Source organism: Apus apus, chromosome 4 (assembly GCF_020740795.1).
Source record: "Apus apus isolate bApuApu2 chromosome 4, bApuApu2.pri.cur, whole genome shotgun sequence".
Classification (NCBI taxonomy): Eukaryota; Metazoa; Chordata; class Aves; order Apodiformes; family Apodidae; genus Apus; species Apus apus.
In genome coordinates, this window is record NC_067285.1 from 41,774,475 (window position 1) to 41,800,690 (window position 26,216).

The window sequence follows — 26,216 nt, forward strand, 5'->3', positions numbered from 1 at the left end:
AACGAAATTATTAATGGATGCAGAAAATGATACTCTGAAAACAGCTGAAAATCACAACAACAGAAGAACAAATATGATAGCTCAGACTGTTGTTTTGTATCCCAGTGGTGCTGACAACACTGAAAAATTTGGGAAAGCTGAAAACAATGAACAGCAGTGCCCAAGAAGCACACTGCTGACTTCCACGTGGCACTGAGCAACTGGCAGTGTAGTGTTGTGCTGCTGCCCAGGTCCTGCTGTAGGGCTGTGACATGGTCCACAGAGCTTGATGGCCTTTTAGTGCAGCCTGTTGACAAAATGTTCTGGGCTGTGTGCCTTGAGCAAGGAGAGAGGTGAGATGGTTTTCAAGTGGGAATGGCAGCAAGGAAGGGCAAGATAAAAATGTTCACTGGGCTAGCAGTGGCATCTTAGTCACAGAGGAGGAACAGACTCTATGAAATAGTTACCACTTTGGAGCTGTGCCTGAGGATGGGGTGGGTAACTGTGAAATCTGAAGTGTGGCACAAGTTCAAACTAGGAATAAAGGAAGGGCAGCAAAAGCAGGGGAAAGGAAGAATGACAAGGTTAAAAAAAATCAGAGCTCTTACTGTACAAGGGATAAATTGGAATTTGTAACTCTCTTTTCATTGATCATCACACCATTCCAACACTATTCTAATTGCTAATAAGCAATCTCATCAATGCTTATAAATATCTACAGGGGCTGGCAGGAGGGTGGGGCCAGACTCTTCTCAATGGTGTCCAGGGACAGGACAAGGGGCAAGGGGCACAGACTGGAACACAGGAGGTTTAACTTGAATATAAGAAAAAATGACTCTGAGGGTACCAGAGCACTGAACAAACTGCCCAGGGAGGTTGTGGAGTCTCCATCCCTGGAGCCCTTCCAAACCCACCTGGATGTGTTCCTGTGTGATCTGCTCTAGGGGATCCTGCTCTAGCAGGGGGTTGGACTAGATGATCTCCAGACGTCCCTTCCAACCCCCACCCTTCTGTGTTTCTGTACAATAGCTATGTTAGGAGAAAGACTTGGTAGCTGTGCAATACACAAGCTATTTAAACATGGCACTAATTTCATGCTTTTATTGTGCAAGACAGTGAACATGCTCTTGCAGACAGATGTGCTGCAGTGGTAGCCCTGTAGCAGAGGAGAAAGCCTGTACATGGTATTCCTCATGTTACACATGATTAAAACAATTCCTGACTCTCATTTCACATAGCAGCAGCAGCTGGTTTAGAGCTTCATGATTTTTTTTTTTCTAGTGAAAGAGCCCTGCTGTCTTTCAGGTGTTCTGCAAGTGGGGAAATTGTGATAGAGCTCCGTGCTCACCAGGGAATGGGCTTGTGTTAGCAGTCTTCTGCCATTTAGCAGTTATATTAGGCTGCAGCCTCTATGTTGAAAGGTAATATGCCCCCAAAGCAATAAACCTTTACTGCAGAGAGCTGCTGGTCAAGATGATTAATGCAAAAGATCAGCTTGGATACTTGCAGCAGAAAATTGTATTGCTAGTGAAGTATTTAAAAAGCAGGATCTTCATTATTGACTTGTTTGCAGTTACTTAATTCCCCTGGTCAGGAAAATGTTTCAATTCTTTGTGAAGGGAGATATGAAATAGTGCACCTGAAATGGTTTGGCAGTAAAACAACAGTGAGTTTGGTAAGTCTGTATTTCAAAGCTGAGGTTTCTCAGTGGCAGTGGTTTTAGTATTTAAAACATACAGGTGATATCAGCAGAGCTTCTGGCCATCTCTGTCTCCTTTCAGAAGACAGAGCAGCAGCATTGAGCCAACCAAGAACAGAGGATATAGCAGGGCAGTTTGGGGTAAAATAATGGAAATAATGATTTGTATATCTTCCTCAACCCAGTCTCACTACCCATCATGAAGGTTTTAGAGGTAATGGGACTATGTAGTGGAACTCAAAATAAGGAGCTGGATCTGCTAACTACTCTTGTTTTAGCACAACAACAGAAGGTATTTTTCAAGTTTATGGAACACTTTTTAAAAATGCTTAGGAGTTCAATTCCAGTGGTAGCCACTCGTGTTGCATCCAGCCTTTTAGGTGCACTTACTTACTTAGGTTACATCTGTGGAAGATGAGCCAACATATTCTTTCACCTCATATTGTTAAAACTTATAAAGTACATAGGAATTTCCTTTTAATATCTCTGATCTTGGGAATCTGGTTTGCTATGTATTACATAATAAGGTCAGTGAGAAGTTCCTTGTTTCAGTGATTGGTATGTCCCAGTTGTTGGTTTTTTTCCTATGTAAGTGAAGTGTTTCAGCTTCTTTTTCACTGTCTCTTTTGACAGGATATTAAGAAATGCTGCAGAAGTGACAATATGTTAATGTATTGGCATAAGTGGTTTTTTTCCTAGAAAAAACATTTCTGCTTTCAATTTTGTCATGAAGGTCTTAAAAACATGGATCCAAAAATCTCAGGAATCATCAAATGATAAGCTGAGATACTTGATTCCCCAAATCTCTTTGATTTGATTTGAAGCTGGACACTGTTTTTGTGGATCTGGATGAAATGCTTAAGACTTGACAGATTGTATGTTCAATTATTAATATCTGGGAAGCTCAGTGCATTTTAGGATTTGATTGCTTAGCATGCAAGGAGCCTGTAACTTCCTCAGTGCAGCCTTGCTTAGTGCTTGTCTTCTGTTTTCCTTGGCTCCTGGCATTTCCATCACTGGTGGTTCCGATAATGTCTCTTAAATAAGAGACCTTTCCAGGGTGCTGTCCTTTAAGTCCAAGTTCTTCTCCCCCATCTGCCTTGGTCTTAGCCTCCCTGGTTAATTTTCAGCTTCACAAAGTCAAACATCACATCTTCAGTTCATGGACATCTTTCCTCCTTCAGGATACAGGTATGTTTTAGACAAGCTGTGCCATGAATCTTTAAGTTGAGTATTGTTGGAAAATGGAACCATGTTCTGTGCAGTTTCCATGGAGCTGTTCTTTTCTGATGCAAAGACACAACATCTCTTCTGGAACAGTCACTATAGAAGTAATTGCTGAAGCTTCTCTAAATAGAGAGTGTTTGGCTCTGATAATCATACACTTGGCCTTTTTGACATGAGTTTATCTGTGATCATTAAGAACTTGGTTCTGCTGACCACCTTGACTTTGTGGTGAAAGAAGAGGCAGTGACTTCAGGTTAGGCTGTGTAACTCCTGTGTCATCCTAGTTGAACTAAGAGGGTGCTGGAAATTCTTGGTGAAGCTTTGCACAGTCAGGAAGAGCAGGAGCGATACCACACACGTGCAGAATAAAGAAGCTTTTAGAATTATAAACAAAACAACAGAAAAAACATGCCAGGCCCCCCCAGCTCTGCTCTGCAAGCTCCCTGGTACACCTGCATCATCAGAAACAAGTCCCCAGCTGATACGCAGAAATTCATTGCCCCTACATCCTCTCCACCAGTACATCTGTGAGAACATAAGTTCGGCTGCTTGGCAAGTGGTATCTGCAGTTCAAAAACATTGCAAATTTCAAGGAGCTGCATCTCCTTCTTTTCCTTAAATTGGTCATGTGAGATGCAGCAGTTGCTAAGCCTTCAAAACAGAATCTCACTTGCTATGAAGAATGGTTTCTCAGTGAATCCCAGAGCCAATAAGGCATTAAAATCTCATTAAAGTATAATTGTATCCCAGAGCTTAGCTCTTTCATTTTGCTTTGCAAATTTCAATCTGTGTTCTGGCCAAGCTTTTTGCAGTGAAGTTTTTCCGTTGACCCAGTTGAATGAACCTAAAATGTTTCAGTGCTCATACTGGTCTGACAGCTTGAGGGCAGTTTGAAGGACAAATTGTCCCATATTACCTCTATGCAGGAACCAGAATCATCCTGGAAATACACCTACATGTGGTTTTAATCAGACCCAGGTGGCACAAGTTTCCTAAACACAGGTGGTGGCCAGCAGAAGAGTACATTATGTTACATTAAAGTTCAGTATGATTGTAAGATTCAACAGCTATGATTGGAGAAGAGAAGGCTCTTGGGAGACCTTAGAGCACCTCCCAGTACTTGAAGGGGCTACAGGAAAGGTGGGGGAGGGGCTTTTCACCCGAGAGGCCAGTGATAGGACAAGGGGGAATGGATAAAACTGGAAGAGGGGGGATTTAGGTTAGATGTCAGGAAGACATTCTTCGCCATGAGGGTGGTGAGGAACTGGAACAGGTTGCCCAGGGAAGCTGTGGCTGCCCCTTCCCTGGAGGTGTTCAAGGGTAGGTTGGATGAGGCTTGTGCAACCTGGTCTGGTGGGAGGTGTCCCTGCTCATGACAGGGAGGTTGGAACCTGATGATTTTGAAGGTCCCTTCCAGCCTTAATCCTTCTGTGATTCTGTGATAGAGTTTCTCGACTCACTTGAGGGTAGATTCATCCTGTAGTTGCCAGTGTCAGTACATGGAAGACAGACATGTATGGATTTCAACTTTCAGTAACTCATCAGTATGTCAAGTCAGACTTCTATGCTTAAAGCAGCAGTGGGGAGTGTTGAGTTAATATGCAGATGGAGTAATCCTAATTTGTTTTGTTGTTGAGCAAGGAATTTCATTAGGAAACAACAACAGCTGGTCCCTCTTGGTGTCTGATATTCTAGTATCCTCTGCACCTTGTGGAGGTGACTTCTGCCTTGGATGAAAAAGTCTGAATGCAAATGCTGTAAAATTAAATTTGAACAAAGAAAGGCAGGTAAGTTTTTCCAGAGAAATAGATGAAACATGCAGTTCATTTGCAGTGCAGGGGAAAATTTAAGAGCAGAAAATGTAGTGGGAGAGTCTTGAATTCTATTGTAATTATTGGTGTTTTGATTGTGAAGAAATACTAAGTGGAGTCCTGATCAGGAACTATAAATTTATAGTCCTACCATCCATCTGAACAGGGGTGAGCCTGTTGCATTTTACATGGGGATGGCACTTGCTTCCACATCAGGCCACATTTGGAAGATTTATGCAGAACACAGATGTGTGTGTTGCTGAGTTGCAAACAATTAGTATAGAATATCAGCTGTACAAAAGTCAGCTCTTCTACCTTAAAGGTTGGTACAACTTTGGGTGATTCAGGGGTATGTGGGAGAAGAGGGCAGGGTTGGTCAGTGCACGGATGCAGAAACATGGTGATGGACAGTAGTAGCTGAAAGAAAATTCCAGACCATATGAGAGAGAGAACTAGTGGAAAGACAAGCTAAAAAAAAAAATAAAATGAAAACTGGGTGCAGTAGAAAGAAAACAAAGGAGTCCTCAGGCAAGGTTTTCAGAAATTCATGTCTGAATATCAGCTTCTAAATATTTTTCTGAGTATAAAGCTGGATTTTTTGGTGAGGTGATAAATAGCCAGGAGGTCCTCTCTGAATACCATTAGAGGTGCTTTGAGTGTATCTGTCAGAAACATTGGAGGCCTAAAATTTTACTATTTAGCATTTTCCTGAGAATTTAAAAATTGAAGAAGCAATCATGAAGCACCCAAGCAGGAGGATGCTTCTGAAGAAAACCTGATGGGTTGTGTTGTAATGCCAGTCTGCCTTCCACCATCTTTCAGTTTCTAAGCTGACAGCAAGAGTTTCAGAAACTGTGGCTAAGCAAAATGCACAATGCAGTAGGGAACTGTTTTACTTCATGATTGGGCCCCATGTTTTTTTTTGTTGGAATGTGCATATTCTTTTGAGGTTGGCCATGACATTCTCAGCCCAGAAAAATCAGATTAATCCTAGTTTTTGATGTTCCTCCTGGGAGACAATTATCTATTAAGCAGTTGGTATGAATTTAATCCCTTCGCGTTCCATTCTCAAGAATGCTGGAATTACTGCCTGCAAGAAATCCAAGATGCTTTTAAAAAAGCAAGCAGTAATTTCATTTGGAGGCCAGCCCGGGTACATTCAGGTAAGAGAAAGGTGTTGGACAGGAAGACTACATAGAAAAAATTATTTACACGACTTCCCCTCTGTCCTCCCCCTGCAGCTGAATGCAAAATGTGTGCCTTCATATTAATGGATGGATGATAAAAAGCAGGAAAGTTGTTGAGCTGATAGTTCAAGAAATTCTGTTAAATTGAGTCACCTCCTCTTCATGCTTTTCCAAGTGTGTGGAGTGGTGCTGCATAAGCAAGCTCAGGCTGTTCCCTTTCTTTTCCCCTGTGGAGTGGGTCCCTGCAGGAACTGGCCTCTCCATATTGCAGTTGTGGTTTGTTGGGGTTTTTTTTTCTGGTTGCTAGCAAGAGTTCTTCAAATAACCTTTCTTGGGTGAGGGTGGTGCTGGCTCAGTGCACAGAGCTGCCCCCAGCATGGGGCTGTGTGGTTGCTGGCTGTCCTGATCAGGAGGCACAGCAGCAGTCTGTTCTTGCTGGTTACTGAGCCCCTGAAGGAGGCAGGAAGGAGCTCTTGAGAACCTCTAAGTCACTGCTAGTGCCAGAGGGGGCAGGAGGAGAAATCAGGCCTGTTGGGAGTGGAGGATTCATCATGGTATCCTGCTGTTTCACTATTTGCACTCCAGGTGGATGTTATAGAAAGATTTCTCCAATAAATCATAGAATCACAGAATGGTTCAGGCAGGAAGGGACCTTAAAGATCATCTAGTTCCAACCTGCAGGGACACCTCCCACCAGACCAGGTTGCTCAGAGCCCCATCCAACCTGCCCTTCAATGCTTCCAGGGATGGGGCAGCCAGAGCTTCCCTGGGCAACCTGGGCCAGGGTCTCACCACTCTCACACTAAAGAGCTTCCTCCTCATGTCTCACCTCCATCTCCCCTCTTCCAGTTTTAATCCATTCCCCCTTGTCCTCTCACTCTACAAGCCCTTGTAAACAGCCCCTCCTCAGCTTTCCTGGAGCCCCTTCAAGCACTGGAAGGCCACTATTAATGGTAATTCTTTTCTGCTGCTGCCCAGAAAATAAAACGGATTTGGGATGGGTTAGGGCTGCAGGAATAAAAACATCCCGGCTCCTCTTGCTGGCTGTTCACACACAGGCCACAACACACAGAATTAAGCATTCCTTGTACTTGGAAAGGGAATTTGAGAAGGCATCATCTGCAGCTAGACAGCAACACAGGTGTAATACATCACAGTCTGCATGGGAAAGAAATAAGAAATTCATCTCTAATGGACTCAGCACCATTCTTAAGTTGATGTACCTTCTTGCTGGTACCTGTGGTGTGAATAGAGGTCTGATTTTTGCAGATTGTGATCTACTCATGTCTCATTATCATCATGACAGTAATAGTGTAAGGAAAAAAAACCTGGAGATTCTGAAGAGCTTCTTTCAGCAGCATCCTGTGGACCTACTGAAGATTCAGAAAGGCCCTTCTCATTTTCTTCCTGTTTATCTGATATTACTTCTCTGAGATAGCTTTGTCCTGAATCATGGTCGTTTCTTCTTGTCTATTCCCCTGATCTTGTTAATTATGTATTTGAAATACAGTCCCACTAAAAGCTGACATTTGCAGTAAGCCACAAATCCAGCATGTGTTGTTGTTTTGTCTTCAGAAATCTTTTAATGAGGCTCCAATTCTTGATTAGCAACTGAATGAATGCAGAGGTAGAAGAACTCTGCAAGGTCCAATATTGTGGTGTGATTTAGAAAGTGGACAGATCCAGAATTCCTTCAAAATGGTGAAGCTCCTTTTGTCAGGAAAGCTTCACTTTATCATACCAAAAGATAATGGTACCAAACATTATGCTTTCCTTCTCTGCATAATTAAACATAGATTAACATTGTAAATGAGCTATCTAGATTGCTGGAATTAATCTAGTTTACCTGGAGAACAACCTTCAATTTGTCATACCATGGTAAGGGAGTAAATCTCACATAATCTGCTGAATTTAAATACGCAAACTATTAAAAGTGTAGAGTGATCTGGCTGTCACCTGAGAGAAGGACAATCACTTGGCTATGGCTGTTCTCTTTTTGTTGTCTCTTCAGTAGGAAAAGCAGGTCATCTCTTGTTTTATTCCCAGACCTCATATGTATTTTATGGGAACCTTACAGGGTCCTTGTTCATTTAAAAAAAGAAAAAAAAATAGGCAAAAAAAGCTGCAATATGACAGCATAAATATTTTTGTTCTCAGTTTTTATCAGCTACAGAAAGAGAGGGACTGTCTTGCATGCTTTTTACTGTATTTATTATCATGATACAATTAATTTGTAAATACAATAATTACAATACAGAGAGGCTTTCTATTTGTAGAAGTAAGACCCATGTTTTGTACCAGTTCTTATGCCAGTGACTGAAAAGATTCCAAAAAAATACAATGCAATTTTGCACACCTTGACATTTCTCTAGGCATTTAAAACAGGTTCATCCCTGCCTTTTAACTAAACCAGTGTTCTTCAGACTGTTAAACTGTTGTATTGTCTAAAATTTACTGTACTTCAGGTTGTTGCATTACTTCTTTGGATGCATTTTTAGGGAACATACAGTATAGGAATGGCTGTATTTTGACTGAAGAAAACCCAGGTCTCTCTTTACCTCCAAGTTCAAATTCAAGTTTTTAATAATGTTATAAACCTTGAGACGAAGTCTTCAGTAGGATCTGCCTGTGTCTGCAAAAATCTGGCTTTTGTGTTTGCCACATTTCAATTAAGTCCCTTTTGCAGCTGTGTGTCCTAATTCTGTCAAGTGTGGACTATATGAGGAGGTTCATGCAGCACAGTTGTGCCAGGAAGTCATGGTTGGATTTTTGGATGCTTAGGAAATTTCTCTTTGGAAACCTAGTTGTTCCAGTGCTGAGCACGGAGCATGGCACTCTTCAGAAGATGTTCCAGGAGCAGTATTCCTGCTGTAATGAACAGACATTGACTTGGAATATGAGTAGAATGAAAACTAGGGATGAAAGAAGGGGCTGGAGCACCTCTTACGAAGACAGGCTGAGAGAGTTGGAGTTGTTCAGCCTGAAGAAGACATTGGGGGGATTGTTGCAACCTTCCAACACCTGAAAGGGGCCTGTAAGAAGGCTGGGGAAGAGCTGTTCAAAGGGCATGTAATGAAAGGACAAGGCGTGATGGTTTCAAGCTAGAGAAGGGTAGATTGAGGTTGGACATGAGGAAAAAGTTCTTTACTATGAGGATGGTGGATCCCTGGAACAGGTTGCCTAGAGAGGTGGTGGAGGCCCCATCCCTGGAGACATTCAAGGTCAGGCTTGATGGGGCGCCGAACAATCTGGTCTAGTGTGAGATGTCCCTGCTGCTTGTAGGGGGGCTGGACTAGATGGCCTTTAGAGGTCCCTTCCAACCCAAGATATTCTGTGATTCTAAGAAGCTGGAAAGAGATAAAGGCAGAACTCACAGGATTTCTAGGAGCGTTGCTTTTGTGTGTGAAGTACACATGCATCCCCTTGGCCCAGTGATGGAACTTCAGGATGTCTGGTGCTATTTTCTGAAAGGGTTTTGTACCTTCTGCAGTGCTGGAAGGGTGGTTTGAATCCCTGGGAGTTCTTGTGCTAACATCATACACGCTGGGACGGAAGTGAAGCAGTACTACAAGTGTGAAAACCTGGAGCTTCTTATTATCCTTTAAATAAAGGATAATAATGTAGTTTGTTCCCTCTTAATTTAATCTTCCTTAGAGCCCTCCAAGGCAGAGAGTGGGCTGTACCACGTCAGCTGCCAGCATGGCTGCCTTCTCCTGAGCGATTCACAGGGACACTTGGGTGTATCAAATGTTGTTCCTGTGAATGTGACACATTGTGTTCCTGAAAATAAAAATGGAGTCAGCCCCACTTGTTCCAAGCACGCTCACCTCTCTCTGCCTTTATTCGCCCCGTCATGCTACAATAACTGGTGCAGAATTTCCAGTGCAGATATCAAGTTACAGATTAGCGCAGGCCCCCTTGGTCCTTGGAATGGCATGGGGCTGGTTTTGTTTACCATTGACATTTATCCTCTCATTTCCTTTTGGAAGCATGACAGCTTCTCACTGTCTGCTGGGGAATGTACTTACGGGACCTTCTTTTCATGCCGTGTCTGATGAGAAACACTCCACTGCATAGTGTCTGTTGTCTGCTCGCACTGGTGCCACTAGTGCTGCTTTCAGCAGTCAGTCTGGCAGGAACTTGGCTGGGCAGGAGAGCAAAAGGGTTGCTAAGTACAATTATCTTCTCTTGCAGGAGGAGACCGGGAGCGGATGACAGCGAATCATGAGACCTACCTCCTTATGGCGAGCACGCAGAATGACATGGAGGATTGGGTGAAATCCATTCGCAGGGTTATATGGGCACCATTTGGAGGAGGTGAGTCAGTGAGGGAACATGCAAAGCTCCCAGAGACACACAGACACGTCAGGGTTCTTCTGTTGCCTCTCAGTCACAGCCAGAGTTTTGAAGTAATGAGGAGGAGGAGAATCACAGAATAAGAGAATGGTTAAGGTTGGAAGGGACCTTAAAGATCAGCAAGTTCCAACCTCCCTGCCATGAGCAGGGACACCTCCCACCAGACCAGGCTGCACAAGCCTCATCCAACCTGGCCTCCAACACCTCCAGGGAGGGGGCAGCCACACCTTCCTTGGGCAACCCATTCCAGCACCTTACTGCCCTCATGGTGAAGAATTTCTTCCTGATGTCTAACCCAAATCTTCCCTTTTTCAGTTTAAAGCAATTATTCTTTGTCCTATCACTGCCCTCTCTGGTGAAAAGTTTCTCCTATATTTCGATGGGTATAAGCTAGAATGCAGGAAGTTTCTCCTCAACATGAGGAGAAACTTATTTACTGTGAGAGTGATGGGGCACTGGAACAAGCTGCCCAGAGAGCTTGAGGAGTCTCCTTCTCTGGACATTCTCAAGACCTGGGTGAATACGTTCCTGTGTGACCTGCCCTAGGTGATCCTGCTCTGGCAGGGGTTTGGACCAGATGATCTCCAGAGGTCCATTCCAACCCCTAACATTCTGTGATTATATGATTCATGTAGTCTCCTAGATCTTAAAAAAGTGGAGTAAAGCCTTTTGTTTCCAGTTGCAATGCACGTATCAGGCGTGTTCCCATGCAGAGGGCTCAATTACAAGGTTTCAACTCCCTGAAACCACTTGCTTTGGTGAGCATAGCACATGATATTGCATTGCCAAGGCAGTTCAAGAAATTGTTTTCACAGAAGGTTGGTCTTCTCCCAAAGGTCATTCCTTTTGTCACTGTCTAAAAGACCATCCATGTGTTTCATACATGCAAGAAGCTGTCAGTGATTCTCCTGCACGTGACAGCTAACACCAGCAACAGTGCTACACAAAGCTGTGCACTCCTGCAAGCCTCAGAATATCAGCACTAGCAGTACTGAATAGATTCTTTTTCTTTTGATTGGCATACCAAGTAATTTCAGTAGTACTGGATCAAAATTTATTAGTGGATGTCTAGTTGTCTTTTTTAAAAAGCTCTCTGATGTTGAATGGGGTGCAAATTATTATCATTTTCATAATTATTATTCTGGTGTTCATGTAAACATTGGTATAATACAAGTATGATTGATACAGTTCCACAAAAGTTCAGTGCATTAATCAGTCTGTTCCTTGGACCTCTCAGATCTCCAGGTACAAGGACAAAAGCATTTTTCCACTGTGAAAGAGCAGCCATGTGGCATCAGATAGTTTTTCTGGTCTTGTCTGCAGGTTACTGGAAAAAATAAGCAGGATTGTCTGTGCTGTTTCATGACTGAGATGTGGTTATCAGTGAAAACTGGGACTGCAAATGTCTTCTCCTTAACTGCCAGGCAGACCACAGGAGAGAGGACTGGGGGGACTGAAGGAAACTACCTTTTTAAACAAAACTTTTCTTGTAAGCCACTCATCTTCCTTTGTGCTTTAGTCATGTCACAAAGTTCTTAGGAGGAGGCTTTGGTGAGCTGTGCTGAGAAACTTGGTCAAGCTCAGGCCTGCCTGGCACCTATTCAAAGATGACTGTCTTGTTGGCTCCTTCTGGGGAAATATGGCCTGGAGAGATGATTCTAAGCAATCATTGCACAGGGATCTGGCCCTGTATGTTAACAAGCTGGCACCATCCTGGATCTGGACATGTAGACCTTACAGGAGGATGCTTGAAACAAAAACCCAAACAAAACCCAAAAACCACAAAGTAAAAAGTTTGTCTTAAAAGGCATGATCCTCTTGTGTATCAAACTGGAGTGGGAGAGGGAGGGGAGGAGGGAGGAGTACAATCTTCTGCAATTAGGGCAGGTTAGAAATCTGCTTGCAAATGTAGCAAAAAGATGACCCACCCCCAGCTTTCCCTTTGTAAAGCAGGCCTTGTGTCGGGCTCCTCAGCCTTCTGTCACTCCAGCCTGGCAGCAGTGCAAGTTCACTCTGGCAGTAATAAATTTAAGGGCATAACAGAACTGGATTTTTTGATCCTTGTGGTTTTTTGCACTTGGCTTCCAGCACCACAGTGTGTTTCTGTGGCAAATAATGAGGGAAGTTCTTCTGCAAGTGGAAAAGTGTCTACATTTTACAGGCAGGGAGCTGAGGTTAGACGAAACTCCATTTCTAGCCCAAGTCCACACGTAGAGCTACGAATAGAAACCAAATCTCCCCAGTCCTGACCCTGTGCTTTCTTCACCACCCCCTCATTTGCTTTTATAGGGCAAGAGCTATTTCTGGTTTACAGCTGGGAATGTTTCCAGCCACCGTGAAAACTCTCAGGACACAAGCACTGTTTCAATGCCAATTACTGAGGGAAGCACCTTGCTGAAGACTTTGGATGCTGAGTTGCCTAAAACAAGAGACAGGTGCAATCCTTGAATTACTGTTTAAATTAATTCATAGCTAAAACACCTCTAAGCATATTCTTTTTGGTTTTCCTATTGGATTTCTTGAGCAAACACACTGACTCAGGGTTGTTTGTATTGGGAAGCAAACAGTTAACTCCCTGGAAAACATGAGAATAGATGGAACATGGCTTTGGGTTTACTGTTCCCGGAGGTTTGACCATGATAACAAGGCAAAAGCAGTATTGTGGGATCTGTCACCATTCAAGAACTGTGTTTCTAACAAGTTCCCCATTTTATTAACTACTTGTTACTTAAATTGATAGTCTTTTAACAAGTCTTAATGAGCCCTATTAACTGCTCTGTAATCCTGTATGGTGGGACACACTCATTTTTCACTATCCCTTGCTACATGGATGTTGCTACAGCTGCTGCAACAGTCTGATCCTTCTACAGAAGGGCATTTCTGGCTTCAGTTGCCCGAGAGCTGCCTTTATATGAGCTGTAGCCACTGAAGTTAATCTTTTTATGCATTAGTGGGAGGTGTCACTGCCCATGCAGGGGGGTTGAAATGACATGATCTTGAAGGTCCCTTCCAACTCAAACCATTCTGTGATTCTATGATTACATTAGTTATCAACAACACACAGAAAAGCTGCAGTCACATGATGATGACTAGCCAGTAATAAGTAATTACTTGCAACACAGAATTATTTCAGACAGCTAATTAATCAAAACACCAGTTTTATATCAGCTTCCTACTAGATGGTCAACCACAATAGCCTGATGTTGTACAAGTCAAGTGCCACTTTGAGTGACCTACTTGAATTTTCTGGTTCTTTGAAGCCCTGTAAGAAAGCTCTGTGTGTGTGTGTGTGTGTGTGCGCACGTGCAACGGATGTGTCTGATCCTTGCTGAGCCACTAATATTTAAAGTTTGTCTGGCAGTGGGAAGGGACTCCTGGTACCAGAGCAAGGAGCTCTGTAAATGATTAACCGTATAATTAAATTGTTATTTGTTAACCTGTGCTAGAAAGAGAATGTGGGAGGGGGGCAGGTGGGAATCTGCTAAGGTGATCAGAAGCAGATTGCCTTTTTGCACCAAAGGAGTAAGGTGACTGGAAAAAATTCTGAAAGGAAAAAGAAATGTAAATGAACCAGGGCATGTAATGCCTGTTTGCACATGGAATTCCTTTCCTGATTAGATTAAAAAGGCAATTTTTTACAGGAGGGAAAGGCCTGAGCTCTAATTGCAGAGCTTGCAACTAAGGGGGAGGGAGGAGGCGAGAAGTAGGAGCATGAGCATTTTAGCAAGGGTAGTAGTGTGAGGGCTGGCACCTCCCGTGGGAGCCAGGCACAGCCTGCTTGCTGCTGGAGCTGCTGCACACCACGGCTGCCTGGAGGCCACTCAGAGTCACCTGGAGGAGCAGACGAACCTGTGCTGCGGCAGCTCCCTCCTCTACATCGTTTGCCTGCACCTGCTGCAAGTGCAGGCAGCAGCAGCAGCCCTGGCTGCCACAGCCAGGCGTGGGGCCAGGAGGGAGCCAGCAGGCAGAGCATCCCTGTGTGGAGGCACACACCTACCTCAGCAGCTCCCCAGGATCCTGCCAGCAGGCAGGCACTGCTGCCGCAGCTGACGCGCCTCTCCCACGAGAGCTTCTGGTAGTTGGAAGGCAATAAACCAAGCCCGTGAGAGCATCAGACAGGGAGCTGGGTATATAAAAGGCCTTTTGAAAGGAATCTCTCATGGACTGAGAGCCTCTCAGGCGAAGGGGCGGTTGTTTTTGCTGCTCAGTTGCAGAGATAAAGGGAGCCAGCAAGGAGCATCATATCCCGGAGGATTCTTCAGTGGCCTTTTCGGTATTGTTCTTCCCTTTCCCCTTGCGCACCACGAAGCACTGACCTTTTCCTGTGGAACTGGAGTCTCTGCCACTCAACCCCCTGTTCCAGCTGGGAGGAAGAGGTCTTTCTCCCCCTCCCTCTGTGCCGGGCACTTCTGTTTGAATAGAAGATACATCTTTTTTGCTGAAACTCTTTTGTTGTGACGTTGCATAATAGACAGTTGTCTCGCCGCAGGAAATAAAAGAAACGAGAGGAAATAGGAGGGAAGGAAATTCTTCCCCAAAGCAAAACTGAAGCAGGGAAGAGAACATTGAAATCACTTCTAGCCCTACCCAAGATCTAGAAGACCACCAATCTCCTAGCTCCAGAGGAAAACACACTATTATAAAAACTCCTCGGCAGTAGGTAATGATGATCAGTTGTGGTGTTTCGTCTGGATGCACCTGGTGAAGGAAAGCTTTGGAGGGACGTGGGGGCTCTGGCCTGTATGATGCCTGAAGACAGGAATGCTGGAGTCCGCAGTCCAGGTGCCTTAGCAGCAGCTCCTTTCATTCCTAAAAACACTTACAGGAGAATTAAGCGGTGTTTTAGTTTCCGTAAAGGTAGGTCCATTCTCTTGCTGTGTTCTGCTTTGCTAATGAAACCATGTTTTCTGAAAAGTCATGGGGCTGCCTGTGCAGGAGCACATGAGAGTACAACAAAAAAAGGGGGGCATTAAACAATGCAGATGTGAACATTCTGTGAATGATTTATTTACTTCTTTGTTCATTTGTAGCTGGCCAGCTGATATTGTCTCTTCTGCATAATAGCTCATGAATGGGCTGCCTGAATGAGGTGGCTTGGGACGAGATTTTTGCAGAGCCTCTGAGCAAAACTCAGCGAGGGCGGGGGGGGATCAGACCCTGTGATGCTCTGAGTTGCCTATTTGTCCGGCAGAACATCAGGGAAAAGAGTTGTAGGTTTGTCTGTGGGGGAGGGGGGGGAGAGAAAAGGGGGGAGCAAAGCAACATGATAAATGTGCATCTGTGCAGAAGACGGTTTTTGGCTTCAGAGATTTCTGGTGGATTGAAGTGTAGCCGTGCAATGCATTGTCCTATGGCAAGTGCTGCACTGCCGCTTGATCCTGCTGCCCTGCAGCCTGCATTTGCCTTTCCACTGGCTGCAGAGAGATGTTTAAAGCCAGTTTTCTTCTGCATTGCACACATTTCTGTCGAAGCAGAGCATGGCAGTCTTGGTGGGAAGAGGGCAAAGAGGAGGCTGGCTTTCAAAATATGTCAGCTGGAAGGGAAACGCATGTCTGAGGAAGAGATACAACAAGTGATGATAAGGTGGTATGGCGCTTGGGATGGGTGGGGAGAAACTACCTCTATGAAGGAGGACAAAAACTTTCTGTGGGGGAAGAGGAGAATATTGGTGCTGCCTTAAAACCTATGCTGGACAGAGAAATCCAAGTGAAAGGGCTAAATTCTGAAGTATGGTAAATGATCTCACGTGGAGCTTATACAAATAGTAATCTTCATCTCCTGCTCCTCCCTAAACTGTTCCTCCATGCTTCCATTTGTCCTTTTGCGAGACCATGCAGCTTTTTTCTCCCAGGCTCAGGAGGGATGTGGTGGTGTCATGGCTTTTGAGCCCTGTGCACGCAGGCAGTCAGGGGCAGTGCCTTGAAAGCAGGGTTCGCAACCAGGGAGGGACTGAAATCAGCTCTCACCTGCAGCTGAGACAGCACAGAAAGCTGTTTGCCCCCTGTGCACCCCTCCCTGAGGCCAGTGTTTCCCTCGGTTGCTGGAGTTCAGTCCTTCTGGAGACCAGCCAGGAGGACATGGATGTGTCTGTATCAAGTGTGCTAGTGTGTGTCAAGGTGTCAGTGTGAATTAGAGCTGTCTGTGCCCCATTTGTAAGCCTCACTATTGGAGAAATGTTTGGAAGTTGAATAAAGGATTAACTGATAATTTTGCAGACAGCTGTCTTTCTACCCAGGGTGCAGCCTTGGCTGCTCCGAGAAGAGCTTCAGCTGTTGATTCTTTCCCTGTATGTTGTGACACAGAAGCTCCTCGTGTCTAAAACTCCCAAGTGAAGCTGCAGTGCTTGGGGCAGAGGACAGAATGATGGAGCCATGCTGCTGATTTTGCCTTCCTCTGTGTATAATTTACTTCAGGTGCTGCCTTACAGATGTTTGTTTGTCAAGAGTGTTGTCATAAGGCCCCTAGATGAGGGCTGCAGAATGCTGGGTGTGCATGTGTGGAGCTAGGTCCCTGTCCCTCTGAAGTCAACAGAAAGATGAACGTGAACTGGATTTTCAGTCAAGCCTTTACTATGGTTGCACAAGTCAATTTGGCTAACTATGCTTGTCTTAACTGGCATACCTAATTCTTGTCACTTCATTTGCAGACTGCACACCTAAGTATACAAAAAGGCAAAACTAGCCTTCTGCAAACCTAGCTCTTGCTTAAGACAGATCAGTTAGTTCTAAGCTGTGTAACACAATGCAGAAAAAAACATTTCCCGAGCAGGGAAAACCATTGGCTAGTCATTGGAAGAACTACAGGGGAATCATGACACTGTATGTTCATGCAGAGATACATCAACATCTTCACCAATGATGGACACTGTAGAACCCTCCTGGAAATCCAGATCAAAGCTGCATTGTGATAGGTACTGAAAGATAATAAATGTCACACCTGTTTGGCCATAGGAGAAGTAAGTGCTCAAGGGGAGCATCTGAAGAGAGACAGAGCCAAGCAGCTTTAAAATACGGTTTAGAGAAGATCCTCACTGTTGGTACCACCAGAGGAACTTCCTGAAAACACATGCAGGGTACAATTGTAGAATGGTTTGTGTTGGAAGGGACCTTTAAAGGTCATCTTGTCCAGCCCCCCTGCAGTGAGCAGGAACGTCTTCAACTAGATCAGACTGCCCAGAGCCCTGTGCAACCTGACCTTGAATGTTTCCAGGAATGGGGTGCCTACCAGACCTCTCTGGGCAACCCAGGCCAGTGTCTCACCATCCTCGCTTTCCCTTAGGGTGAGTGGAGAAAGCAGTAACTGAGGGTAACTTTGTTGGCATTCTGAGGTGAGAACATTTTGCATAGCCTGTTGAATTTGGTGAAACCAAGTTTTGGAGGAGGAGGTGGCACTGGCTGTGGCCAGAGAAATGGTGCAGGCCCTGATGTGATCAACAGTGATAAGTTACTGGTGATGGTTTTTTTAAAATTGCCTCCATCCCTTTCCAGCCTTTAGCTAGTTCTGCTTTGATTTCAGAATTGTTTTTTCTAAGCAGTAGCCTCTGGTGTGCAGCTGTGGTGAACCCCAGGGCAGGACTTTGTCTTACCTACTCCTGGCATCACACTGACTGTGGGGCTCTTCTCCTGAAGGCTTGAAGGAAAGAGAATGAGTCAGGCTAGAACAAAATTCTCCCACCACTGTGGGATTTTTCCTCCTGTAAATTACAGAATTCTGTAGAGAAGAACAAAATAATCCCTGCTTTGATCCACTCCAAAGAGCTCTTAGTGCTGGGGAACACCAAGCAGAAAGCTGAAAAGAACTAATAATTTAAAACTCAGTATTAAATGTTATGTGGCCATGACAGCCAATTCTTTCTGTTATTCCAGGACCTTTGTTCCCAGCCCTGCTTTTGAAAGCTGTTCACCTGATCTGTTATTTTCACTGTCAGTGAATTATTGATGTAGAATTAAGAGCTGCTTAAAATTCTCATCCAGATCCTAAGCTGAGATCAATTCCTTTGGCCTTAACTGACCCTTTTAGATCAGTACAGCCCATAAACTCACAGATTTCTTTTTCAGAAGGACAGAGATCCTCTGCTGCACATGGAGAGAACCCTGCGGACAGGCTCTCTGTTGAAAGCATCAACCCTCTGTGCTTTATGCTGTCTGAAAATTATGGATCCTCTGAATTGCTGAGGAGTGGTCTGGAAAAGGCAGAAACCTTCTGGCTCACTGAGTGCTGTGGTAGAGCTGGAGTGGCAGGTGGGCTTTTCCAAGCTACTCCTTAGAAAGCAAGGAGAGAGAACTGCTGCCTAGACCTTTCTTTCTCCTTTTTTGTTAATGAATGAGAAGCTTGGAGTCAACAGCCTTGACATGTGACTCCTACCTGTTTTCAGTGGCTAAGGAAAGAATTGACTGGTAGCATTCTGAGATTTTAAACCATGCTCTTAACTGTGAATATGTACCATTGAAAATACCACAGTGCTTTACACCTCTCGAGTAGACATATACAGAATTTGGAGTGTCCTCTATAAGCTTTATGGGTGTCTGTTAGGCTTGGAAATCCAGTTTCTCCAAATGTTGACAAAACTTCTAGCAAGGGAATGTTCTAGTTAATAAGTAACTGCTCAGCATGCCCTTTGCTAGCATGTGATTTTCCTCTTTGATGTTATGCGTGATCTTGGCTTAATTGGATATAGCTTTAAAGACCTACAGCGGCCTCTCTGAAAAAGAAATTCTGTTGATTAAATCTAATAACTGGTCAGAACTGGAATCTCGTACATTTCCCTGCTTTACACCAGCTGCTGTCACTCTGAATCTCAAGGTTTCTTGTTAGTTTTGTTTGTTTGGTTTCCCTCTGGCATCCTATCCCAAGGATAAATTAAACCACAGGTCAGCATTTGTGCCTCTGTGCATTTGTGGATTTTGGAGACTTTGAAATTTAGGAGAACTTGGGCTTGGATTCAACACGAGTTATGAGGGCTCTGTTTAATTTTCGTCTCCACAGAGGTGTTCGTATTTAGTTACTGTAGTGGAAATTTACTTGTAAAAAGCAGTATGTGAAATTATCCCTGTGGTTTTGGTTGCATTGTAGTATTTTTACAAGGGGAGGGAGAGGACAAGGTGGAATGGATTAAAACTGGAAGAGAGAAGATTAAGCTTACACATGAGGAAGAAACTCTTTAGTGTGAGGGTGGTGAGACCCTCAGGTTGCCCAGGGAGGCTATGGAAGCCCCATCCCTGGAAGTGTTCAAGGGCAGGTTGGATGGGGCTTGGAGCAAACTGGTCTGGTGGGAGATGTCCCTGCCCATGCAGGGGAGTAGGATCTAGAGGATCTTTAAGGTCCCTTCCAACCCAAACCATTCTACAATTCTGTGATTCATACCTTAGACTGTCATTTCATTGTTTCTCTGTAAAGGAGATGTCAGCAGTTATGAGGTGCAGGTTATTGTGTTCACCATTGCCTGTCTTTGCCAACCACTAAGGTGACTGTATGCTTGCAGCCACAACTCCTTACAGCATTGCCCTTGCTTTACAACAGTCAACACCATAGTCTTCAGAAACTATTAATCTGCAATATCTCTGTATTGGTTAGTTGTGACATACTAGGGGATAAAAGCCTTCTTAGAAAGGGACAGTGGTAGAAGGTGCACCTTACAATGGCAGTGATTGTGGCTTTTATCCCAAAACAGTGAAAAACACAACAGACACCAGAAAGATGATGGAAAAGGAAACAATTATGACAATGTGATGTGGAAGCAGAGTTGTCATTTTTCTGCCACTTCTGCCCCTGGCAACAGTGTACTTTTTCCATAAGGCAACAGCAAGTATGACTTCAAGTCAGTGTTTAAGCAGGTTTGTCATGACTGATTCCTTCCATGGTGACATGCTTCCAGGTGCAGAGCTGTGCATTTGTTAGGTGAAGGAAATACTTACTTTGGAGAAGTCCAGCCTAGACTTTGAAACCAAACCATGCCTGCTTGAGGTGAGTTCCAAAGCCAAACAAAGGGGAGAATGTAAATGGTGACTTGAGAAGCACTTGAAGGTGTGCTCTTGAGTTTTCTACATGGTTGTCAGAACTACCATGCTAGCTGTGAGCTTCCCAAAGCTGAGCATGGAGATCCTTGTGCCTGTCAGGTAGATCTGGTATCATCGCCGTTCTTACAGATGGGGAGCTGAGTCCCTGACATGTGAGGATGGTGGGGCATATCCCTCACCCCTCTGGCTGTGAAGTATATTTGTGACCAGACTTGATGCAGTGGTGTTCTGAAGATTGTGTAGGATGTGAATCCAATCTATCACATCCAAGACAATTGCTGTAGTTACTCATGTCGCTCCTTCAGACATTTCTAGCTATTTGTATTTTAAATGTCTCAATAAAATTCAATAATTTGTAATGTACCTTATTGCAGTCAGTAGTGGAAACAATACAGTTTGGGGACCAGAACTTGGAAATTTTAGACTCAAATTTGGATTGTTTTGGTTTTATTTTTTTCTTGACACTCTCCATCCTATCATGTTTTATTTTTTCCTCAGGTACAGGTTTTTGTAAGGTTTTCTTCATTCAGTACCTGTGAATTGCGGCTGTAATACAGCACCAAGTTTGTCATATCCATTTAATGTATCTCACCTTTTGATTGTGAATTACTTGTTACTTTCTATTTGTCTTTAAAAATATTGTTTGACGCTAGTTAGAGACATCTTAATTCTTTATGGTCGCCATCTGCTTTCAAACCATTTTGTGTTGTGGTGCATCTGCAATTTATAATAAGATGGGAATGTTTTTTGCTGCCACTGCACAGAATACCCTTATTCTGATATTATTCTTTATCTACTAGACATGCTTTGAAAGCCAATTCTAAAATGAAGGGGAAAAAAAACCCAACCAAAACAACATCCCACAAAAAGTATTAATCGAAAAGGATGTATTTTGATTACAGTGTCATTACTAATAGGAGTAGAATGTGAACAGCAATATGCACATTACTGATGGAAGGATGTTAGCACAGAGAGAAGAAAGTATAGGCAATAGCACCAAGCTTGTTAATGTATTAATTGTCCTGTCAGTGGGCATGAGCTGTAGTTGTACATCATGTCGTTGGAGTATCTTATACGGATAACTTTGAAAAGAGGCAAAACGTCTTGTGTTTGACACCAAGAGACCTCATGGGCTCTTGAAGGGAAACTGGGATTGTATGTTCGTAGTACAAACTGGAGCAGAATGGCCAAGTCATACACCTAAGGAGGAATAACCCCAGGGGAGACAGCTCTGTGGAAAGGACCTGGGTGCTCTGGGGGACAGAACTGGAGGTGAGCGAGCTGTGGACTTGGCAGAAGGAAGGTTTGACAGCAGTTTTGGCATTTTCAGCAGGAGCAGGGACAACAGAGGGAGGGAATTAATTAGCCCCCTCTGTTCAGCTTTTTTTAGACAATCTTCCAAAGATTGTGTCCATTAAAAAAAAAATAAAGGCGGGGGAGATAAAATTGGAGAGATTTGAGTAAAAGGCCACCAGGATGTTTGGGAGGTAGAACAAACACCCGTTGAGGAGGGGCAGAGGAAGTAGGGCTTGTTTTGCCAGGGGAAGGAACAATCTTTGTCTATTAAGAAGGGCTTTGAAATCCCCAGACTTCTATAATCACCAATTCCTTAACTGACTTTCATTGGACCTTACTCCTTAATTTTACTACTTTCAGAAGGAGGATCTAGAAAATGGAGGGACTTGAGGATTTCCTCTGTGTTTTCCAGCAGCAGCCCCTCACTTTAATTGCTAAGTATGGGGGTTTGGGTTCTACAGAACAAAAAGAAAAGCGAGCTAATAAAGACTGGCTGTGTGATGTTCAGTCCCCTTACCTACTGCTCTCTGGGTTTTACAAAATATGCTGCTCTGCATCTCAGAATACTTTCTGGATGTCTTAGCTGGACATCAGTTACTCTCTCCAGTTATTTCCTGTGCTGCAGTAAAAAAAATGGCACTTAAATACAAACCTCAGACCTTCAGTATGGGCGACTGACAGGTTGCTACCCACTTGCCATAGCATCCTGGAGAGTGTTCAAGGCAACTTTCCCCCCTGTAGCTGAGGTGTGAGTTCCCTTTTGTTGGAGAAAAAAAATGTACCCTTTGAAGGTTATGCTGAAGGATGCTTCAGTGTGAATGCTACCTCAGCTTGTCGTTACTTGTTCATGTAATTTTAATTGATGATAGGATTAAGTTTTTGAGCCAAAGCTTGCTATCTCACTTTGGGCTTTCTCTAGAAAAAGCAAGCCAAACCAACTGTGTTCTCTTTGTTAAATATTTTTAAGCCAGGAGGAGCTCTATGCTTAGGGAAGGGCAAAATTTGACTTAGTGCTTTTTTTCTTCTCCCCCCCCCTCTCCCCTCCCCCACTTTATAGGATATGTAATTGGAAAAGGAGCCTTCCAAGCATAGACAGTCATTTGGTCTTTAGTTTCTGATCATGACTGTCTTAGAACTATCCATTCTCTTGCTATACATAGAAATGGAATTGCGTCACTTCAGCCCCAATATTATTCAACAAATTATAGCTTTAAGAGAGAGCTTCCATCATAGATGATGTGCCTGAACATGATTATGATGCTGTGTATGATGCCTGGCTCTGCAGTTTCAAAGGGAGAGGCCAAATAAGTTATGAAGAGTAGCTGTCTTTCCAGTGGTAGTGATGATGTCCTCAGAGCAGGGTTGAAGTTAATTCTGTGAAAAAAACTGTGTTCTTCTGAGATTAAGTAAAAAGGCAGCTGTCTTGCAATTATTCCAACCTATTTCACTTTTCATGTCAGGATCATTTTCATACACAAGATGTATTGTTCCTAAAGCAGACAGTGATAATGCAACTGGCAGTACATTAAAGGAATGGTCTTTGTTTATGTGGGAAAACTTAGTAATTTGGCTTAGTGGGAATTAAATCCTGAGTTATATTTATAAATCTGTTGCTCTCCATGAGTAAAGGTAGTGTTTATATGCCTTTGAAACTGATACAGGCACTACTTGTTTTAATAGACTATTAGCTATGAATCCAAGGAGATGGAGATGTGTATCACTTTTGAATCAGAACTTTTGTGATGAAAATAATACAAACATTATTTTCCATGTTTTCTGTGCTTATGGTCTGAAAAAATAAATTGCAGTATTTTATTTTAAATAATGTTTTTGTACATTGTGATAATATGTCTGCATTTTATTTCCATGAGAAACTGAGCGTTTTCTTCTGAAGAAAGGAGCAGCTCAATGGCTCGTGCATTTCCATGGTCTGTACAGTGCGAGGTTTGCACTGGAAGACACAAGGTTCCTCAAATGATTTTACGAAGCTCAACCAAATCCCATCTCTTATCCATGCAGGCATTTTTGGGCAGAAGCTGGAAGACACTGTCCGATACGAGAAGCGATATGGAAACCGCCTGGCCCCCATGTTGGTGGAACAGTGTGTGGATTTCATCCGGCAGCGGGGGCTGAAGGAAGAAGGCCTTTTTCGACTGCCTGGGCAGGCTAATCTTGTCAAGGAGCTACAGGATGCATTTGACTGTGGAGAGAAGCCATCTTTTGACAGGTAAAGTCCTGCAGGTTGCTCTGTGCTGCTGTAAAACATGTGGTGGCAACAGACAGAATGACATGGTTTTGTAGGTTTTCCTGTATGTTTCTTATTATCACTCTAAAATGTCTTTGTTTTATATATAAAAAAAAATATCTGACTTTGATGCCTGATTTCAAAGTGTTTCTGGAGAATTTCCATTTGTGAAAAGCTGGTTAGGAAAAGTTTTGCTAATGGTTTGGCTTAATCAAAAAAATCTGGCTTGCCTTGATCTTAGTATTATTTGCAATGCTGCGGTGATGCTGGAGTTCAGTCAGTTGCACAAAGGAAGAATTTCTCTTATCACCAATTCCCATGTGTTCTGTTACCTAGAGAATTATAAGGGAAGTCTATTTTTTGTATTCCTTTATAATTTTGGGCCTTTGGTCTTAAAATAAAAATCACTGTGACCATAATAACAAACCTGTGTGGTTTTGAGGGTCCAGCTTCAATTTGTATTCCAATATTTATACAGTTTTGCAAAGCTAATGAGAAAGGGGAAGGAAAATGCCCATTCCCTGGGGCAAGGAAAAACCCAGAACTGTTCACAAAGCTGTGTAGGACTTTTGGCAGTCTTTTGTAAGACAGACTCTTTGTACAAATTCCATTCTCCTCCTATAAGCATTGACAGCAACAGTCCACATAGTTGGAGTGCAACCAGAGAAACGGAACCAGTGGATTAGGAATTCTACACAGCCTTTTTCTGTAGGATCAGAATTTATATGATGGTAATGAAATGTCAGTGCACGAGACTGCTAAACAGTGGTTGTCCTCAGTGTGATCCATAAGTGAGATCCATAACACATCTCCAAAATGAAGCTGGGATACTTCACTCCAATTGAGAGTCTAATGGGAACAGGCAGGTTCTGTTTATTTTGTGGTACCTTGGACTGATAGGAATTCAAGTAACAGGATGGGAAGCATAGCTTGATCTTCTAGAGCAAAACCATGCTGTCAGATGAAGCTGATTGCTGGAAATCATTTCCCTCCCTTCCCTGTTTCTATGAAGTGAGCAAATTTGTGATCCATGAAGGTATGTGCATTATGGATGCAGAGAAAGCAGACACATATAATGCTGTTTTATCTCCAACAGTTTCCTCAGTCCTGAACCTCCCTTTAAGAAAGGTTAAGAATTTATAATTCTCTATAAAGGGAAGAGAAACCTGGGGCTGTTTAGTCTAGAGAAGAGAAGACTGGGAGGGGATCTTACTAATGTTATATAAATATCTGAGGGTTGGATGTCAAGAAGGAAGGGCCAGTCTCTTCAGTGACAGGACACAGAGCAATGGATGCAAGCTAGAGCACAGAAAGTTCCACCTCAACATGAGGAGAAACTTCTTTGCTGTAAGGATTACAGAGCACTGGAACAGGCTGCCCAGAGGCTGTGGAGTCTCCTGCTCTGGAGACTTTCAAGACCTGTCTGGATGCATTTCTGTCTGACGTGCCCTAGATTCTGGTGGTTCTGCTCTGGCAAGGGGGTTGGACTTGATGATCTCCAGAGGTTCCTTCCAATCCCAACCATTCTATGATTCTGTGAAAGTGAATTGTCTTCCTTTGAAGTTGATTAATTTCTTATGGGAAGGTGAGAGTTAGGATAATTGACCAGAAAATAGCTTTAAGGAGCCAGAAGACTGTGGGAAGTGACAGTTTTAGTTGATAGGTGTTTGTAGCATACTCACTGGCTGTTCAAATACTGCATAATTTACTTAAAAATGGTAAAGTAGCATCTGCTGGGGATGTTTTCCTTACCTTGGAGACTAAGGTGAGTATTACTAGTTATGTCTCTGGCACAACCTCTACAAGAGATATAAGTGACTGGCAGAAACAAAGGGTTATTTCTTCTGTGCCTGTAAGCCAAGTCATTGTAGAGGAAATGATGAAGAAAACAAGCTACCCCCAAACTCTAGGAAGATGATGTACTGAACACCCCACTGGGAGGTGCAGTTTAGGTACACAAGTTCTGCCTACTCAAAACAAATGGCATCAGAGCTTAGCCTTATAAATGAATTTTTTTGCAAGGTGATCTGGCAACGTTTGTAGCACACACTAATGAGCCCCAGGAACAGGCATGCTAGCTGAGCTTCAGCAGATGAAATGGAGAAGAGATTTTACATGCTACTGCTGTGAAGAATGCACATAATCTCTCCTATAGCAATTAGAAACATCAGCAGGAAGTGCCTGTAAATCGCTGGTCCTGCAGTTCTGCTTCTGAAGCTGAGAATTTATAGAACACTGACCTTGTCTTTCCATGTGTCTAGTTGTCAAGGGTACTTCTTCTCCTAACTATTTCACATTTGAGTTTGGAAGGGTGATTTACATGTAGCAATGGTCCAGAAGCCAGACAGACTTCATTCTCTGCCATTTTTTCTTTTGGGCATCTACATTTTTCCTCCAGCT

The 26,216-nt window shown here is 43.4% G+C and overlaps 1 protein-coding gene across 6 annotated transcripts in view; it reads left to right on the forward strand.

Annotated features, from left to right (window-relative positions):
* The window catches only part of ARHGAP24 (Rho GTPase activating protein 24), a 214,416-nt gene that overhangs the window by 164,298 nt on the left and 23,902 nt on the right, over positions 1-26,216 (forward strand). For 5 of the 6 annotated variants that reach the window (XM_051618783.1, XM_051618788.1, XM_051618786.1 and 2 more), the window contains 2 exons: positions 10,098-10,220; positions 23,591-23,798. In XM_051618783.1, the coding sequence (XP_051474743.1) occupies positions 10,098-10,220; positions 23,591-23,798 (331 nt within the window). Of the gene's footprint in view, positions 1-10,097; positions 10,221-13,773; positions 15,117-23,590; positions 23,799-26,216 lie in introns of those variants that run through there. The other variant, XM_051618784.1, reaches the window with a different exon arrangement.